General features: G+C 47.9%; 1 protein-coding gene and 1 long non-coding RNA gene across 3 annotated transcripts in view; both read right to left on the bottom strand.

Annotated features, from left to right (window-relative positions):
• LOC137627815 (uncharacterized) overlaps positions 1–20,722 on the bottom strand; it is a 186,087-nt gene that overhangs the window by 55,823 nt on the left and 109,542 nt on the right. For both annotated transcript variants that reach the window (XR_011041227.1, XR_011041226.1), the window contains exon 2: positions 2,837–3,020. This is a non-coding gene — a long non-coding RNA (uncharacterized lncRNA). The remainder of the gene's footprint in view (positions 1–2,836; positions 3,021–20,722) is intronic.
• Positions 1,043–2,829, bottom strand: LOC137627814 (gastrula zinc finger protein XlCGF8.2DB-like). The gene has a single exon (XM_068359183.1). The coding sequence runs from the start codon at positions 2,593–2,595 to the stop codon at positions 1,627–1,629; it is 969 nt and encodes a 322-aa protein (XP_068215284.1). The 5' UTR covers positions 2,596–2,829; the 3' UTR covers positions 1,043–1,626.

Here is a 20,722-nt window from a genome sequence, read left to right as displayed (position 1 = left end):
CCGCAACCACTGAGGATGATTCTGTGCGCCTAACAAGGCCTGCCGAACCCTTATGCCCTTCGACATTGCTTCTCCCCTGGGCTTGGGAGCTTGCAAGAGGTCCCGGACTGGGAGAACGACTGGCTCGCACAGAAAAATCCCCACGCACCACACTGGCACTAACACTAGTACAAGGCACTGCACCGACACTAGCACTCGTCACAGCACTGGCACTAACTTCACCCACTGCACTCTTGGCCTTCAACTCTTTCACTTCGGCCATCAGAGACTTATGGTCACTTACCACTGACTCTACCTTATCGCCTAAAGCCTGAATAGCACGTAAAACCACTGACATATCAGGCGGAGGGCACACAGTAGGATCGGGGGTAGCCACTACAGGGGTAGGATCAGGAAGAGGATCATGAGATGAGGAAAATAAAGAAGAGTGAGAAGAACTCCTCCTAGCTCTAATTCTCTCTAACTTAGAAGAATACTTTAAAAGTCGGACAAAATCCAATTCCGAAAGACCGGCGCATTCCTCACATCGATTTTCTAACTGACAGGGTCTGTCCCTACAGTCAGAACAAGCGGTGTGAGGATCTACCGAGACCTTCGGAATACGTCTATTGCAAGACCTACAACGTCTATGGGAGGGGGCTTGCGAAATGTCAGACATTTTGTTTTCAAGAGAAGTCAAAGGGAGATCCAAAAAACAAGCAAAAATTCGTTAACCGTTAAACTGAATTAAATAAAAGCTATCTAGCTAATATCAGAAGGTTTCCAGTAATGCGACAGCCGTAAATCAAAGAGAATACATCACCAAATAAGCGAGAATAAACTCGAAGATCATGAGCGTATCCCAGAACGTCTAGCCGGAGGCACGACAGAGGAATAATTGAGGAGGTGTCAACAAGAAGTACTTGAGTACCTGGCCACAGGTGGCGCTGTTAGTACACCCCCTTCTAGTATTGTGATAGCTGGCGTATCCCTCCTTAGATTTCTGTCGGGCAACGGAGTTGACAGCTACATGATTATCGGGTAAGTTTAATATTGAAAACTTCACTTTACTACATGCTTACCTTCTATGCACTTATCACAAGTGAAGTACGAAAAGATCCAACAGCTGGAATAGCAACAATGAGTATGTCTATGCTTTTTATAGCCAAAGACTAAAGTAATGTGATACACTCGGTCAGACAGTTATCTCCTCCCAGTAACTACCGCACCAACCTCGTTAAGGATTCAATGGCCATTCCAGCTAGCACTGAAAACACACCTATTTACAGGACAATCATTTGTAGACGTATAGGAACAATTTATTGTACTTAAAACTACCAGAATGATGATTTCATACTATGAAACTAACAAATTATGAACTAATGTAACTACTGTATCCCAAAAGTATCTTTGAGATCTGGAAGTTGACAGCTACGAACAATGCATAACTGCAAATTCAGAATGGTGTGATCAATGTACTGCTCTGTACTGTACACTGAAACAAGATACTAAACAACACACTAAAGCAACAAAGGAAACTTTTTAAATATCCAATCATCTTGAAAACTGTGACCTCTCTGCTAACAGACCTTAAAATCTTCTTCCCCCCTACTAACTAAAAAATCTATTACAGTACATCTATCTGTGTTACAGGGTAGAGGTTATTTGAGCTGTACTTGCTGATTCTCTGCTTAAAAAGGACTCTGAATTCTTATTGGTTGATATCTCAATTTTCACCTGCGTATCATCGTAACTGCACACTTCTGTCTCATCCTCCATAAACAAAAATGGATTGACCTCAACTTCAAATGGCATCTCATGGTCTAAATCTACATTATGGCTAATACTATGGGGTTGGATCTCCGTTGTTACTTTCCCAGTTTCAGTCTGTGGGCCAACAATATGGCTAACACTATGCTGTGGTATTTCTGTAGAAAGAACCTCAATCTTATTGCAAAATTCACTATGATTCATGACATGCTGTTCGAGATCGTTCTCAGACATATACGTTTCATTGCACACGTTGCATTGGAATGAGATGTCCTTCACTATTTCCTTCACATGCGAGCGCATGTGCTTAACAAGGCTACTGTTTCTGGTAAATCTCTTATGGCAAACACAACACGCATATTTTGCATTATCATCGTGCATGTTCATGTGGCTACTGAGAGTATCTTTACGGCTAAATTTCTTGTTGCAGACAACACATTCAAATTTCTTTTCCCTATGAACATTCATGTGACAAGCCAGCGTATCTCTACGAGTGAATCTCCTCAAGCACAGAAAACACTGATAATTTTTTTCATCACTGTGCACATTCATGTGACTGTTGAGAATGTCTTTACGGTTAAATCTCTTGTGGCAAATGACGCATTCAAAATTCTTTTCATTGCTGTGAACCCTCATGTGACAAGTCAATGTGTCTTTCCTTCTGAATTTTCTACCACAGGTAAGACACTCAAATTTCTTCTCTCCACTATGTAGCTTCATGTGACTGTTAAGGGTGTCCTTTCGAGTAAACCTCTTGTGGCATGTCAGACACTCATATTTTTTCTCCTCACTACGCTCATCCATACTGACAACACCTATCTCTGTTGTGGCAGCAGTACTCATCATTTTCTTTGAGTGTAGGGTTTTATCATTAATATTTGTGGAGCAGTTAAATTCAAATGCACCACTATTTTCAATGGGACTACATCACATATTCATCAACAGTGCAAAGATACTGTACAAAGTATTTACTGTGCTCTAAGAATTAGAAAATTATTTCAATGTAATGCTAAACAAAATCAAGATTTTACACCACCATCAATACAACTTTCTACAAAACTACAGTACAATCAAATTACTAACTTACTCCAAAAGCTTCACCATAATGCATTTCCTTGGTTGTCTTACACCATTGCATCCAGTAAATTTCCAATGCAGCATATTCTTGATTCTTCAATAAGAAAATTGATCAAACTTCAATCTCAGAACGTCAAATCTATGGATAGCCAAGCTTCTTCAACTTTTAGTATGTATAAAAAAAGTACAGTAGCCTGAAAAAGATGAAAATCACATAAATTTTAGAGTAAAAAAGGGGATGAATTTTGACATTTTATCATTTAGTGCATGGCAATGAAAGCCCACATTTTGCCTACTTAACTGAAGCCTATACTGAACTGTACAAGATTGTGTCTACCATAATATGACTAGTATTCAGGAATATGAAATCCTTTATATGAAAAAATTTTCCTTAAATATAAACATGATGTTTTTATTATGCAAAAACTATATTTATCATATATAAACAAATTTTATCATGCTTTATCTACCATAAAATAGCTCTGATCTCACAAATATGATGTAAAATAAATGTCCTCCCTCAATCTAGCCTGAACTATTAATGCTTTGCTACTTCCCTCATTACATTGCTCCTAACCACAGAATTGTAACTGGAAGGAATTGTCATGAAAGGAGGCACATTATTCGTTTCTATTTCGGAGGCCTTCATTGTAGGAGAGAACCCCATTACGTCTGTGGGGGAGCAAGAATCACTCAAACAGATTGTGACCCTCCATACTAGGGGGTCAATAGCTCTCAAGTCCAAGCTACTAAAATACAGCTGGTCATGGGTTTGCCATTCCTCTTGGAATGCCTCTCTTACAAAGAGATCCTACTTGGAACTAAGTCTTCAACTAGGGTAATCTTTTCTTCTCTCCAAAGAGAATTGAATGATTCCAGACTCTTATCTTGAGGGCTGTGGATTTACCACAAGAGCCCAGCCTGGCAAAAGAGGCCAGGCAATCTAACACACAAACAAACCATCGCTCTTTGCTTTCACATTGGATACATCTCATAGGTCAATCCTGACATGTGGTGCTATCTTCTACCAACACGAACATGACACTGGTTGACCTCACCTTGTTCAGGATAGCTCTCACCAGAGAAAGGAGGAAATCTATAGGGCTGGAGACCTTCCCAATCCCGCAAAAGACTGTCGGTCCTGGCACACTGGGGATTCTGGAAAGGAGAGAAAACCTTATATCAGATTGCCCATTCCTGTCACCCTCCTCCTCAGGTTCTCGAAGACCTACTGGCACAGAATCTAATCTAAACCCTGACAGCCCCTGTCCGCCAGAATGTTGTGGCAACGTAAAATGAACTGGGGAACAAGAGATGGCTTCATCCTCTACGCTCATTGCAGAATCACATAGGCCTCTCTGATCCAAGGCATTGGACCAATACATGAGGTCGGGGGGAACCGAGAAGAGGTCCGTCCCCGCTTCGAGGCGGTCTCTCTATAACTACTAAAAGTCCTCCTGACATTGCAGGGATAGAGCTATAAGTCTCTCCTTGGAGACAAAGTCCCAAGAATGACAAAGGAGCATCAGAAGGGACAACATCCTAAGGCGATCTCCCGGAATCAGCTGGATCAGAGAAGCAAAGCTCTTGAGAAGAAATATCCAAAAGAAGGTGGGAGACTTTTCCAAGGATAAAAATTCTTCCACAAGACTCAGAAGCTTGACAATTCAAATCTTGGATGGAGAAACCTTCAAATCTGGGCGTTCAAAAACATCCCATGATACGTGATGATATGGGAAGGGATCAAGGATTATTTCTTAGGGTTTACATGGATCCCTCTCTCCCGATATAGGTCCAGAACCAATCGCCTCGCCCAGACAATTGTCAAGGGTGGATGCCTGGACTAGCCAATTGTCAGGTACCAAAGAATATGAACACCCGACTGGTGTAGAATGGCTGACACTGGAGCCATTACCCGAGAGAAAGCCCGAGGTGCTGTGGTATGGCCAAAGCATAGAGTCGAATTTAAAAACCCGAGGCTGTGGCAAAACGAAGGAAAGGCCTGTTTTCCTAATGGATGGGGACTTGAAGATAGGCCTCTTCCAAGTTGATGGAGACCATCCAATCCTCCTGTCTTACCGATGAAAACACTGACTGCACTGTCTCCATCTTGAAAGTGGACTTAGCCACAAGATGTTTAAAACCGAGAGATCTATGATGGGACGCTAGCCCTGAGGCCTTCAGAACCACAAACGTTCATGAGTAGAACCCCGGAGAAGGGGAAGCTAGCTCTACGGTGTGAAAAAAATTAATAATAGTTGGGGAAAATACAAACCATTTCCACATATAACGAGCTTGGGTTATATATGTTTTAAAGTAACTCTCATGGTCAATTCCCTTTTATCATAATGTCTGATATTCTGCCCCAGTACTGTACTATAATGATTTTCCATATACTGTATTCACTGTAAAGATTTCAATTGTTCTTAAATAAGTTTACATATTTTGCCAGCAACAAATTCATTTATTTTTATAACAGAAAGTCATGAATAGAAGCATTGTTTATATTTTTAAGGGGCATTGTAATATTTTTTGAATCCTACCAGTTGTCTAATCACATTTGTTTTTGCAGCACGCCCTACTCTCTGTAGGGTTTGAATGTGTAACCAGAGTTTGAGTAAATAGAAGTACTGTACTTTACAAGAATAGGTTCCTTCATCAAGAAAAGAAAAAAGAACAGATACGGCAGACATTTATGTTGACAGAAGTTCCCAATTGTAAGGGAAATTTGCTCGAGACCACTGTATGTACAGTATATAAGAACAGAGTATCTGTCTAGTACTGCTCATAACAATTATGAATGTGGTTGATGGCCTGTTACCAGTGTGTAGTGGTGTGTGTGTCTGCTCTGTAGTCATTTTACACTGCCTGTGAACTGTAAGTACTATCATGTGTTTGACTGAATAACACCACAACCAATGTATTATAAGGCCATTGGCGATTTCTCGTGTTGTTGACAAAATTTTTGAGACATTGTTATTGTGGGCCTGCAGAGACCTGCACGGCATCGTATGCGGCCTCACCGTTTAGAGTACAGTATGATAATTTTAAGTGACTTTGCAGTTTAGTGGTGAACTGGATATTGAAAGGACAGTAGTGATTCAGGGGAAAGTATTGTAGTTCAGTAGTCTCACAGATTTATATATTTCTTATGGGTGGTTGGTTTGAGATGGCTTAGTAAACGTGAGTGACCAGTATGTGAATAATTCTTTTATTCTTTTTCAAAATTTGTTATCTGGTTATCCTGTGGCTGAAGCTTGATGTAAAGGGATGCTAATTTTGCCTTTAATTTTCTATTTGGATTGATGGGTCAATGTAATTGTAATCCTAACTGTTTTGGTTAAATAAATGTTATTTTTTCTTGTTTTTTATAATACCGCATCTCATTCCAGTTCCTTAAACCACTGAGTTCCCCTACTCAGCCACTGTTTTTTAATCTTTCAAATAACTTATAATAATCCCTTTCACCTAATGTTCTTATACTTATGATCAGCAAGCTGGAGAAGCAAAGGTTTAAGTCAGGATCTAGCTGGGTCCCCTTGCCCATTATAAATCAAGGGGTGGTGCCCAGTGCTTTGAACTGTTACTTAGGTTTTTGTGTATTCCACCGTTGTATGTTTGTTGTGTAGTGAACGTCGGGTTGTGGTCGGCATTCGGATACTAGGCAGTTTGGTTGCTACCTTTGGCCACAGTCCACAAACCACGACAACGGCATCTTTCTCCACTAGGGCAAGCAACTCCCTCTCCAGGGTTTACCCCTGATGGAACTGTGGGAGTAACTGTCAAAGCTGAATGGACAAATGGAAAGGGGATATTTGGAAGCAAAAGAGGTCTGATATCCAGCCCACAAAACCTCCGCTACCCAATCGTCCACCCTTCTCTAATGCCATGCTTACCAAAGGCAAAAACTTCTTAGTTTATCTCTTCACTCTACCTCTGGCTGAATGCCAAGAGACCCTACCCCATTTGCTGGAAAATCCACCATACGGAGGACAAAGCTCTAAACGGTTGAGAAGAAGAATCAACCAAGGGAGAGCCAACGTCAACAGGAGTCGAGCGAGGGGAAGAAGATCGAAAACCTTCGGAACTAAACTTCCATTTATCCCGTGTAAGCCGAGAAAGGAAATCCCAAGGAGAAAGCCCTGGATAAGACCTGGGCTTCAGAAGCAAGATCTCGTTAATGTTCTACTAAAGCGTCAGAGAGAGCCCTTGTTCAAAAAGGAAATCCTCAAAAGGGGAAGAGGCTAAGAGACAAGTCCTTCAATTATCTGACACAGAGGAAGGGAGCACAACAACCAATCTCAGACATCTCAAAGTGACAAAGAAGGCCTGCAAACTCACGGATTAGAATTCTGGAGAACCAAAGCCCCAAAAATAGAAGAGCATATTTTCACCAATAAAGGTGCATCAGGAGGAAGAAAACCAAGTACTTAACATATCTCAAAAGACCACCCAAAATCCACATGTTAAAGGACTGTGCTTCTTGAAGAGAGCTGAGGAGGGACTTCATAATCAGAACACCCTCTACAAAAATAGCAAGCGAAGGACGCACAACTCGAGGGTTTGGCTTGGGGGGATTATTAAAAGAAGAGTCACCCGAGACTTGATAGACCACTCGATGAAATTTAAGGAGAGAAGAGAATCTTTCTTCCCTTCATCAATTAAATTAGTGGCTTTAGCTGCAATATTAATCCTAATCTGACAAACTAATGGGCGTAAGGAAAATGTAACGGATCGCAAGACTGAAGGACCTTCCAAGAAGCTATCTTCTCGAGATATTTTATATTAATTGTTCATTACTTCGCTCATTGTTTATTTATTTCTTTATTTTATTTCCTCACAGAGCTATTTTTCCATGTTGAAGCCCTTGGGCTTATATCATCCTGCCTTTCCAACTAGAGTTGAAACTTAGCTAATAATAATAATAATACAGGGAAAGGGAGGGGCTGAACTCTGGATTTAGCTTGTGGGAGAAATCCTAATACTAAAGTCATATAACCTACTAAATTCCACATAATGATCTTCATCAAGGGAATCCACGAGTTCCAAGCCCCTGAACCCAACCTCATCGTCCCCTTCATCCTGATCAGATCCCTATGATTGAATCTCCCTGACACTCTTAGCTAAACCCTGATGACTATCTGCCTTCGGTCTAGAACCTGATCCTTGAACCATCTATCCTCACCTTAGTGCTCTATAGCAATTATGTGAACACAAGATGAACCCTGAACTCATGGATAAATTTTCACAAGGCAACAGCCTGGACCTGTTCCACTTAGGCCTAAAACATATCTGCGTTCCCTTAACCAGGGCACAGTCGACAGGTACCTGACGAGAAACTGAATAAGAATCCGTAAAATTATTTAACATTCAGTTAAAAGCAAAGTCTAATTTCTCTGTCCACTAAATAAATCTAACAGATATATCATTGTCTAAATTTTTTGAAGAATCAACCTTCTGTCCCCAACTAGACTCAAAGGAACTAAACCTAAAGTCTAAATCAGTCGACTCAAGTTTAACTACCAATTGCAGGGAGGAGGGGGGATTGAATGAATCGGGATTGGAAACACCAGAGCCCATAGCACGCAATTGGAGAAAATCCTCATTAACCTAGGTTATTTTCTTTTCTTTAAAGGCCCTCTCACATTGTAAAGACCTTTGATAATTAACGTTAGCTGACATCTTACCCTCGGACCATGATCAACTTAAGTTGCTACTAGAAAACAAGTCACACGCCTTCCCTCTGCAATTAACAGAATTCTCATGAGGATTATACTCCCTTCACATCATACAAATACCCTAAGAAGGGCAGCTCCTGAATCTTGAGACTTCATCGAAAAAGAAGAAAAGCCAGTTGCACAAAAAATTACCCATTTAATAACTCTTAGAATAAAAATACACTAACAAAGGTACAGCAATACGACTGATTATATTAAGATACCAACAAGCACCTAATTGAATGAAGGAACTAATGAGCAAAACAAAACTAAAAAGGTTAATTGGAAATTCAAAAGAGTGATCAGCTGTATACAGACTGGCCGCTTGAATACAACCAACAAGAGAGGTGAATGAAATGTTGTTTCAGCCAGCAATGTTGCCGACAACGAGGCAAAATAGGGGGTAACAGGGTTACCAATCAATCAAAAAAGTGAGCATTTTGTGGGATTCAAGGGTAGCAAAATTATCCTATGGTAATGTTTATTAAGATGACAAATTCGTAGATAATTTGTATTTTTCCTAACTATACAAACCTTAGCTATTTAATAGGGGTATTACTTTCGGCGTAGCTGAAATGACGAGCCATTAATTTCTAACGACGGTTTACTACCCACACCGATAGTTAGCGGGGGTAGGGGAGGGAAGCTTGCTACCCCCTCCCCCCTCTCACACACCTGTGCTTGGGCTAACTTTGCTTGGAGGTAGGACTTCAAGGGGGATAGGGCTGGTGGGCAAGTTTGGTTAAATAGCTAATGTTTATATAGTTAGGAAAAATACAAATTATCTACGAATTTGTCCTTTGTTCCGTAACTGGAATACAAACCACGCTATTTAATAGGGGTGGCTCACCCATTAGGAAGGGTGGACGTCTCAGCCAGTCTGGCTTTTGACTTTGCCCGGGGGCTCGTTATTTGAGTGTGTAAGCACCCAAGAAATAAGGAGTCCCTACACCTCGCTAGAACCTTGCTACGCAAGGACTGCGGCCTACGCAAGCTGTGTGTGAAGGTATGAAGAAGTGTGACTCGTCCTAGAAAGTTGTTCTGAAGTTCTTTAGATGGAAACTTGTAGACTAGGACTTTCCCAATACCACCTCGTCAGGGTATGGGGACGTAACAGTATTAATCTTAATACTAGGAACACAAGGGAGCATGGTTTACCTGCAGTGGCTTGAGGTCAGCTATGCAGAGAACCCAGGATGCTGCTTTCCCCAAGAGAGGGGATGATGAAGAAAAGAATAAGGGCCAGTCAAACCTTTTCATTCATCCAGACTAAAACTGGGTAACAATGCCCTCAACCTTCTGCTACTTGTCCAATAAGGAGCTTGAGGTTTTAAACCAGCTGTTGTGCAGCCACCACAGGGCCGATAGCGAACGTATCGAGTCTCCTGTGGGTCACGTCTTGCAGGTACAATAGTGGGATGTGAATGTTGTTTGACGTTTCCACACCCCAGCTTGAAGAACCTGCGTCACTGAAAAATTTCTTTTGAAGGTTAGGGACGTAGCTATGCCCCTGACATCATGTGCTCTAGGGCTACGTGACGGACGAGGGTCTGGATTCAAGGCCAGATGAATGACCCTACGAATCCATGCAGAGATGGTGTTCTTGGTGATCCTCCTCTTAGTCCTTCCTGTGCGGACGAATAGTGCTGGCACATGAGGACGGGCTGCAGCTGTTCTTTTGAGGTACAGCCTCAAGCTCCTTACTGGGCATAGTAAGAGATGGTCTGGGTAATCTGTTACAGTACGGAGACTAGAAATCCGGAAGGAGCCGAATCGAGGATCTGCCACTCCAGGATTCTGAGTCTTAGCAATAAACTCAGGGACGAATCTGAACGTTACCTCCCCCCATTCCCCTTGGATGGGCGATGTCATACGAGAGACCATGAAGTTTGATAACTCGCTTGGCCGAGGTCAAAGCTAGCGGGAATACCATCTTCCAGGTTAGGTGGCGATCTGATGCCTGGCGTAATGGTTCATAGGAAGGTCTCTTAAGAGACCTGAGAACTCTAACCACGTTCCATGGGGGAGGTCTCACTTCCGACTGAGGGCAGGTAAGTTCATAACTACGTATGAGTAGAGAAAGTTCTAGCGATGAAGAAATGTCCACTACTATCAGCCTGAAGGCTAGACTTAAGGCTGAGCGATAGCCTTTCACTGCCGAGACTGAAAGGCGCATTTCTTCATGCAAATACACGAGGAACTCCGCTATTGTTGGAATAGTGGCATCGAGTGGAGAGATACCCCTTCCACAACACCAACCACAGAAAACTTTCCACTTTGCCTGGTAGACTGCTGCCGAAGACTTTCGCAGGTGTCCAGATATCCTGACAGCAACTTGTTGTGAAAATCCTCTCTCAGAGAGATGCTGGATAGTTTCCATGCGTGAAGTCGTAGTGAACCTATGGCTTTGTGGAAGATGTTGGCATGTGGTTGTTTGAGTAGATTGTGTCGTGGAGGGAGTTCTTTTGGTAGCTCCGTTAGAGAGTTGCAGTAGGTCCGGGAACCATTCCACGTGATGCCATAGCGGAGCTATGAGGGTCATTGAAAGATTGACCGATGTTCTGGTCTTGTTGAGTACCCTCCTCATCAGACAACGGGGGAAAGGCGTAAACGTCGATGTTGTCCCACCGTTGTTGGAAAGCATCTTGCCAGAGAGCCTTGGGGTCTGGGACTGGGGAACAGTACAGCGGGAGCCTGAAGTTCAGGGCCGTTGCAAAAAGGTCCACAGTCGGAGAACCCCACAAAGTCGGGACTTTGTTGGCTACTAGATGATCCAAAGACCACTCGGTACTCACTATCTGAGATGCTCTGCTCAGATTGTCGGCGAGCACATTACTTTTGCCCGGAATGAAGCGTGCCGATAGTGGTATCGAGTGGATTTTGGTCCATCTCAGTATCTCTACTGCTAGATGGGATAGTTGCTCTGAAAAAGTACCTCCTTGTTTGTTGATGTAGGCCACTACTGTGGTGTTGTCGCTCATCACCACCACAGAGTGACTTGCCAGGTACTGTTGGAACTGTTGAAGGGCCAGAAAGACGGCCTTCATCTCTAGGAGATTTATATGGAGGTACTTTTCTGACTCTGACCAGAAGCCTGAGGTCGTGTGGTGCAGCACGTGGGCCCCCCCCACCCTTTTTTTGAAGCGTCCGAAAACCGCATCAAATCCGGGGGGAGGAGGAGAAGGTCTACTCCTTTTCGTAGATTCTCGTCTGCCACCCACCACTGGAGATCCGTCAGTTCCGCAGGTCCCATGGGGATCTGGATGTCTGGGGAGTCGTAAGCTTGATTCCACCGGGACTTAAGTCGCCACTGGAGGGATCTCATCCTGAGGCGAACGTTGGGAACTAGACGAGCAAGCGATGAAAGGTGACCGAAGAGACGTAACCACAATTGGGCTGGAAGTTCTTCTCGTCTGAGAAAAGGCCTTGCGACCTTCCTCAGCCTTGCTATCCTGTCGTCTGATGGGAAGGCTTTGTGGAGATAGGTGTCTATAATTATGCCTAGGTATACCAGTCTTTGAGTGGGAAGCAGTGAGGACTTCTCGAGATTTACCATGATCCCCAGATCTTGGCAAAGTCTCAGAAGTTTGTCTCGGTGTTGAAGAAGGGATGACACCGAGTCTGCTAAGATTAACCAGTCGTCCAGATAACGGAGGAGACGGATGCCGATCCTGTGTGCCCAAGATGAAACTAGGGTGAACACTCTGGTGAAGACTTGTGGTGCTGTGGAGAGACCGAAGCACAGCACCTTAAACTGGTACTGTCTGTTGTCTAAGCTGAGTCTTAAGTACTTCCTTGAAGACGGATGGACTGGGTTCTGGAAGTACGCGTCCTTTAGGTCCAGTGTGCACAAAGTCTTGCGGTCTTACTGCTAGTCTGACCGTATCCGCCGTCTCCATGCTGAAAGGAGTTTGTTTGACAAACTTGTTCAGGGCCGAGAGGTCGATGACTGGTCTCCAGCCTCCAGACGCCTTCTTTACAAGAAAGAGTCGACTGAAGAAGCTTGGAGATTCGTCGAGGACCTCTTGGAGAGCTCCCTTCTTCAACAGGGTCTCAACTTTTGCCCGAAGGGCTTGCCCCCTTGCCAGTCCCATGGCAAGGGAGCTCAATGACACTGGATTCGTCGTCAGGGGAGGTATACTGTAGATGTTATGAACAGGACGCGATACCCTAAACTGATTACAGAGATTGTCCAGATATTAGGCCCTGAGTTGCTTCCACCTGTTTGAGCAACTTTGTAGGCATCCCCCCACTGGTGGACATGCAGGGGGACTGCCTATCCTAGCGTTTGCGGCCTCGGCTGCTCCCTCTAGGATTCTTGCCTCCCCTGGAAGACTTATTGCCTTTCCTTTCTTTGACAGGAAAGGGCTTAGACACCAAGGTCTTCGCTGCTGTCATCGTTCTAGCGGTCTTAATTGGACGGGACTGCTGTGGTGCTGGAGGCTTATAGGGCTTGGATGTTAAAGCCCTATGAAGAAGGGAGTCTTAATGAGACTTCCTCCAACTCTCAGCATCATATTCCACATCCTTAGGCTCAAACAAGATGGATTCCTCTAGAGAGGAATGTCTGAGCCTATTGATCTCGGTGATAGGGACCTTCTGATGGAATCTCTCAGCTACTGCATCGCGACGTTTCAGAATGGTATTTGCCCACAAGTTCGAGACTTGGTGGGCCAGAAACTCGATCGTGCGAGTACCTGAGAGAAGAAAGGTCTCCATAGCTTTCCCGCTACGTTCTTTGGAGAAATCCTCAGAACGTATCAGGATATCTAAGGTCCCCAACCAGATATCGAGCCACGAAGTGGCTTGCATAGCACACTTCGCAACTTTCTCCTGGTTAAGAATCTCGGTCGCCGAGAATGAGACCTGCCGGCTGGAGTCTCTCAAGAGGGACTCCCCCGGTAAGCTCTTCCAGCGAGTGGTGAAGAGGAAGAGCTAAACAAGGCTCCTCAAGGAACTCAAAAGTACCTCCTCTGCTGTACGCGAGGAGGTGGGAGGAGCTTGGTGGCACTGGAACGGTTGGAGGAGGACATCTCAGAGAGCTGTAGAGTGATCTTGTCCCTGGTACTCTTAACCCCTTGAGACCAGGGCAGTGCTGCACTGGTCTTGGAGAGTTTCTGAGTACCAAAGACACGGTCTAAGACCGTGTCCTTGCCCTCTCGAGGATGGATCTCTGGGTCAGAAAACCCGTTGAGAACCCTCATTAGAGTCAGAACTTGCCAAAACGCATGTTCTGACTCTTGTTGGTCTCCTCCTGATATAGGACTTGCAGCGCAGTCTCCTTCTGTCCCCAAAGGCTCTTCTTGGGGAGTCGCGGACGTTCTCCGAGTGGCTAGCTGGCTCCATCCTAGTCCTAGTATAGGACTTCGGCAATGTTTTGGAGTCCTTAGATTCCTTCCTGGGAAGGATGTAGGACTCCAACATTGACGAGGATGGCATGTTCCTTTCAATCCCAGCCTGAGAAGACATCTCAGCACGAGGAGAGGTTTCCCTCATTGGTGCGATGGGGGAAAGTCTCTCCTCACGTGATTCCCCTGGGGACGGGAAATCTTCGTCCGCAAGGGAAGGAGAGACAGTCTGGGGGAAAGAAGGAACCAGCCTCGAAGGTCTGCGTGGACTCAGTTTTGCCCTTGGAGAAGTTACCGCGTCTGGAACTCCTCTTTTTCTCTTCAAAGGGGTAGAAGCAGCCATGGATCTGTGCCCTAATTCAGAGAAGACAGGCTTGAAAGCCTGTGTTACGGCTCTGATCAGTGTAATGAACCAGGGCTGTTGGCTGGCAGACGCGCTGTCAGACATACCCCTTGAAGGGACAGGAATTGAAGGATCCTTGGGAGGAGTTCTCATCATTGGTGCGTTCGCCTGAAATGGCTTTGGGGTCCTGGACCCCTCTAGATGTTTCCCTTCTCCCACATTGCGCGGTGGTATGCATTTGCGGGGGAGGGGAATGAGGCGATGGCGACCTTGCCGTGCGTAGTTCAGCAGTCTCGCACGCGGGAGGATATTGACGTTCGCGCGAGGGAGAATACTGGGACTCGCGCGCGGGAGACTGCAGGTGCGCACGCGCGAGAGACTGCTGGCGCGACTGCGGGCTTGCGAGAGACTGCTGGCGCGACTGCGGGCTTGCGGGAGACTGATGGCACACAGAAGCGCGTGCGGGAGACTGTTGGCGCACAGGAGCGCGTGCGGGAGACTGTTGGCGCGCACGATCAAGGCGTTGAGTGCGCGGGCGTGCGGGAGATAGTTCGCGCGTACCTGTACCAGTCGTAGGGCACACAGTTGAAGCCCGTGGTGCTTGTGGGCGCGCGACAGAATGTGGGCGCGAATCCGTGAGAGGATAGGCGAGTGCGCGCGTACCCTCGCGGATGCGTGTGGGAGAAGGTTGGCGTGATGGCGAGCGCTGGCACGATGGCGGGCGCGATGGCGAGCGCTGGCTCGATGGTATTAGCTGGCGCGTGGGAGAAGTCAGTTTAGTTGACTTCCCAGTAGCGCCGAGATCAGTAGATCGTTGGTGCGCAGGAGAGTTGACTACTGGGCGTGAGCGCTGGCGCGCAGGAGATCACTGGCGAGCAGGAGAGTCCTGGCGAGCAGGAGAGTCCTGGCGTGCAGGAGAGCACTGGCGTGTAGGAGAGCACTCGCGCGTAGGAGAGCGCTGGCGCGCAGGAGGTTGACGGCGCGCAGCTGGGCGTGGGCGCGTAGGCTTAGGCTCAGGCAAGGTCTGGCGCGCAGCTGGGCGTGGGCGCGTAGGCTTAGGCTCAGGCAAGGTCTGGCGCGCAGGAGAACGTGGGCGCGTATGTGCGTGAGGGCGTGCAAAGCACGTAGCGGACCTGTGCTCCTGTTGGGACGTATGTGCGTGTTGGCGCATACGCCCTCGATGCCCTGTGTTAGGGTTTATTGATGGGGCCTAACGAGCTACTAGAGCGCGTTCGTCAGGTTTCGATGGCGCATAGCGAGTATCTGGGTGGCGCGCCTTAGCGTGCTCAGATGAAACCTTGTTAGGTTTATGCAGGAAGGGTGACGGCAGGTCGGCAGGTCTGTCGGGTGGAATGTTGACGTGTCCTTTAAAAGGACGACCTTCCACTAAACTTAAGAGGGTTTCTGAGTACCAAAGACACGGTCCAAGACCGTGTCCTTGCCCTCTCGAGGAGGGATCTCTGGGTCAAAAAAACCTGTTGAGAGTCTTCATTAGAGTCAGAACTTGCCAAAACGCATGTTCTGACTCTTGCTGGTCTCCTCCTGATATAGGACTTGCATCGAAGTCTCCTTCTGTCCCCAAAGGCTCTTCTTGGGGAGAGTTGCGGACGTTCTCTGAGAGGCTAGCTGGCTCCATCCTAGTCCTAGTAGAGGACTTCGGCAATGTTTTGGAGTTCTTAGATTCCTTCCTGGGAAGGATGTAGGACTCCAACATTGACGAGGATGGCATGTTCCTTTCAATCCCAGCCTGAGAAGACATCTCGGCGTGAGGAGAGGTTTCCCTCATTGGTGCGATGGGGGAAAGTCTCTCCTCACGTGATTCCCCTGGGGACAGGAAATCTTCGTCTGCAAGGGAAAGAGAGACAGTCTGGGGGAAAGAAGGAGCCTGCCTCGAAGGTCTGCGTGGACTCAGTTTTGCCCTTGAAGAAGTTACCGCGTCTGGAACTCCTCTTTTTCTCTTCAAAGGGGTAGAAGCAGCCATGGATCTGTGCCCTAATTCAGAGAAGACAGGCTTGAAAGCCTGTGTTCCGGCTCTGATCAGTGCACCGAACCAAGGCTGTTGGCTGACACGCGCTGTCAGACATACCCCTTGAAGAGACAGGAATTGAAGGATCCCTGGGAGGAGTTCTCATCATTGGTGGGTTCGCCTGAAATGGCTTTGGGGTCCTGGACCCCTCTAGATGTTTCCCTTCTCCCACATTGCGCGGTGGTATGCGCTTGCGGGGAGGGGAATGAGGCGATGGCGACCTTGCCGTGCGTAGTTCAGCAGTCTCGCTCGCGGGAGGATATTGACGTTCGCGCGAGGGAGAATACCGGGACTTGCGCGCGGGAGACTGCCGGCGCGCGCGGGGCGCGGGAGACTGCCGGCGCGCGCGGGGCGCGGGAGACTGCCGGTGCGCGCGCGGGGCGCGGGAGACTGCCGGTGCGCGCGCGGGAGACTGCCGGTGCGCACGCGCGCGCGGGAGACTGCCGGTGCGCACGCGCGCGGGAGACTGCCGGTGCGCACGCGCGCGGGAGACTGCCGGTGCGCACACGCGCGGGAGACTGCCGGTGCGCACACGCGCGCGCGGGAGACTGCCGGTGCGCACACGCGCGCGCGGGAGACTGCCGGTGCGCACACGCGCGCGCGGGAGACTGCCGGTGCGCACACGCGCGCGCGGGAGACTGCCGGTGCGCACACGCGCGAGACTGCCGGTGCGCACACGCGCGCGCGGGAGACTGCCGGTGCGCACACGCGCGCGCGGGAGACTGCCGGTGCACGCGCGCGCGGGAGACTGCTGGCGCGACTGCGGGCGCGCGGGAGACTGATGGCGCACAGGAGCGCGTACGGGAGACTGTTGGCGCACAGGAGCGCGTGCGGGAGACTGTTGGCGCACAGGAGCGCGTGCGGGAGACTGTTGGCGCACAGGAGCGCGTGCGGGAGACTGTTGGCGCACAGGAGCGCGTGCGGGAGACTGTTGGCGCGCACGCGCGCGGTCGCGCAGGATCAAGGCATTGAGTGCGCGGGCGATAGTTCGCGCATGCCTGTACCAGTCGTAGATAGGTGAGTGCGCGCGGGGTGCGCGCGCATATCCTCGCGGATGCGTGTGGGAGAACGTTGGCGTGATGGCGAGCGCGGGCGCGATGGCGAGCGCGGGCGCGATGGCGAGCGCGGGCGCGATGGCGAGCGCGGGCGCGATGGCGAGCGCGATGGCGAGCGCGGGCGCGATGGCGAGCGCGGGCGCGATGGCGAGCGCGGGCGCGATGGCGAGCGCGGGCGCGATGGCGAGCGCGGGCGCGATGGCGAGCGCGGGCGCGATGGCGAGCGCGGGCGCGATGGCGAGCGCGGGCGCGATGGCGAGCGCGGGCGCGATGGCGAGCGCGGGCGCGATGGCGAGCGCTGGCTCGATGGTATTAGCTGGCGTGTGGGAGAAGTCAGTTTAGTTGACTTCTCAGTAGCGCCCAGATCAGTAGATCGTTGGTGCGCAGGAGAGTTGACTGCTGGGCGTGAGCGCTGGCATGCAGGAGATCACTGGCGAGCAGGAGAGCCCTGGCGCGCAGGAGAGCACTGGCGCGCAGGAGAGCACTGGCGCGTAGGAGAGCATTGGCGCGCAGGAGGTTGACGGCGCGCAGGTGAGAGTTGGCGCGCAGCTGGGCGTGGGTGCGTAGGCTTAGGCAAGGTCTGGCGCAGGAGAACATGGGCGTGTATGTGCGTGAGGGCGTGCATAGCACGTAGTGGAGCTGTGCTCCTGTTGGGACGTATGTGCGTGTTGGCGCATACGCCCTTGATGCCCTGTGTTAGGGTTTATTGATGGGGCCTGACGAGCTACTAGAGCATGTTCGTCAGGTTTCGTTGGCGCATAGCGAGTATCTGGGTGGCGCGCCTTAGCGTGCTCAGATGAAACCTTTTTAGGTTTATGCAGGAAGGGTGACGGCAGGTCGGCAGGTCTGTCGGGTGGAAGGTCGACGTGTCCTTTAAAAAGGCGACCTTCCACTGAAGGAGATCGCGAACGATCTGCAGAAAGGTCCAGAACCAATGCAGGACCAGTGATCGGTGATTGATATCAAGGCTCCTCTGCGGGGGACTGCATCGTAGATGTTAAACCAAAGAGGCGCCTCCTCACCGCAGGTGAAGGAAAGCCTCTTTGGCGAAGATGAAGGCGAGCCTTGCGATGAATGCGCCTTCTGGGGGCCGTAGGGTCAGCGAGCTGACCACCTGCAGTCCTCCGAAGAGGAATCTCTGTAAATGAACTCCCCTGAGGGAAAGAAACACTAGCAGAAGAGACAGACGTTGGATTTAGTTTCTCCCTCATAGGCTGAACAGAGACGGGAGAAACTAAGCCGTCAGCTACCGTAGGGTTTGAAGAGGCAGAGGTGATGGGTGATACCGCATTGGATACCTCTGACACCACAACGTCAACAAGAGACAGAGGATCAACCTTTGTCGGTGACAGCGATTGCTTGACAGCAGCACCCAATCGGATGTAGTTAAGCAAAACCTCCTTGGAGAGCGAACCCGTAAGCCCCAAGGAGGACCAGAGCTGAAAAAGGGGGGTTAGTGACATATCCTCCCCCGGGGGGAGAGGTGGAGCTGCTTCGCTAGGGGAAACAACGTCATCTCTCAAGCCCCGAGTTTGTTAACCAGTACATTGGTCTACGCTACCACTTGACAGTCTCTTGAAAGAGATCGACCGAGTGGGAGCTTCGGAGGAGGTTTGGGCAACGGAAGAAGAGGCCTTGGGTTTTTCTCCTTTCAAAGAAACCTTCGAAGGAGAAATATCCCGTTTGGACTTCTTCCGTCGTCGCGAAAACCTCTCCCACTGGGAGGTAGACCGCTCCCTACACTCACTACACCTGTTGTTGCTATCACACCATTGGCCCCTACAAGAAGGACAAAGGGCGTGAGGATCGGTCTCTACCGCCGACATGAATGTTCCACAGGGGCGGTCGGGAAACCCAGGGCAGGTGCGCATAATCGCAGAGGCCAACTTCACAAACAGAACTAGAAAAAGAAAAAGGCAAAAGCATTAAATGGCTGCCAAATGACGGCAAGGATGAGAGCGGACACGTCCGACTACCATCCGAGCCGAGAGCAAAGTGAGCTCAAGCACAGGTGTGTGAGAGGGGGGGGGTAGCAAGCTACCCTCCCCTACCCCCGCTAACTAGCGGTGTGGGTAGTAAACACTCGTTAAAAATTAATGGCTCGTCATTTCAGCTACGCCGAAAGTAATACCCCTATTAAATAGCGTGATTTGTATTCCAGTTACGGAACAAAGTTTGATTAGGGAGCAAGCGGTACAGTCAGCCCTTGTACCTCGCAAGGGTTAGGTAACAGAGGCAGCCACGAAGAGCGAAAATTCGCGAATACTTGCTGCCCTAGGATGGGATAACTACTAACACTACCAACTCACTGCCCATACCATACGCGCAATCGTTTAACACACTAAGTACTGCCTAATATTGTTTTTACTTGGTTTCTATCACACTCACTCCAAGTACCTTGTAATTAAATAAAAATATTTCAGTAAGTGTACAGTACATGTGGACACGTGTACACTATATACTGGACATGGTAAGTTTACAGTACTGTACAGTACGTAACACTACAATAGTCATCAGGATACAAATAACGACTAAACACTGTTTTTCCTATCGTATATAACACACGCTGATACTGTACAGGTAGTGTATGTTACTTTAATATATGTACATTATCACTACAGTACAATACAGCTTAAAAGTACTGTAAGCGTTCACTATTTTCGTTCAGACGACTCCCACTGTTTGACAACTCACCGTACACGTAGCCTACATTTATATACTGTATTGTAGAGTACAGTACTGTACATGTAATTTACGTACAGTATGCCGTAGTAATATACGAAACTACTCATTACTGTAATACTGTACTGTAAAAAATATATACAACTAGAGGGGCACTCAGATCGCAGTCCTCCGCCACAGCAGCTTATTTCTCAACCTTTTGCTCAACCAAGAATTTAAGCTTTGACCTTAACATGTATCAATTGGCGTGGATTTTCATGTACTCAAATATGAACCAAGTTTGAAGACTCTTTAACAAGGATGTCCAAACTTAGAGCTGATTACGTGATATGGACGTTTTGCTTGTCTATGACCTCGACCTTTGACCTTCCAAAATTTAATCATTTCTAGCTCTTTACACAAGTTTAAAATCCCTGCAAATTTCGTTACTTTACAATTAAAAATGTGGCCGTATGGTAGATGAATGGACTTTGACCTTTTGCTTTACCTTGACCTTGACCTTAACCTTAACATGTATTTATTGGCTTGGATTTTTATACATTCAAATATGAACCAAGTTTTAAGTCTCTGTAACAACATTGTCGAAATTTATGGCTGATTACATGAATTGGACATTTTGCTTGACCGTGACCTTGACCTTTGACTTTAAAAAATTTAATAATTCCAGCTTTTTAAATAACAGTTAATTCTGCAAGTTTTCTTATTCTACAACTAAAATTATGGCC

The sequence above is a fragment of the Palaemon carinicauda genome, chromosome 35 (genome assembly GCF_036898095.1).
Source record: "Palaemon carinicauda isolate YSFRI2023 chromosome 35, ASM3689809v2, whole genome shotgun sequence".
Taxonomy (NCBI): domain Eukaryota; kingdom Metazoa; phylum Arthropoda; class Malacostraca; order Decapoda; family Palaemonidae; genus Palaemon; species Palaemon carinicauda.
Note: the sequence above shows the minus strand (reverse complement) of the source record. Positions and strands in the feature narration are given on the sequence as shown.

Bases quoted from the DNA above. Each gene is read 5' to 3' on its own strand.
- LOC137627814 (XM_068359183.1), bottom strand. From the start codon at position 2,595: ATGATGAGTACTGCTGCCACAACAGAGATAGGTGTTGTCAGTATGGAT.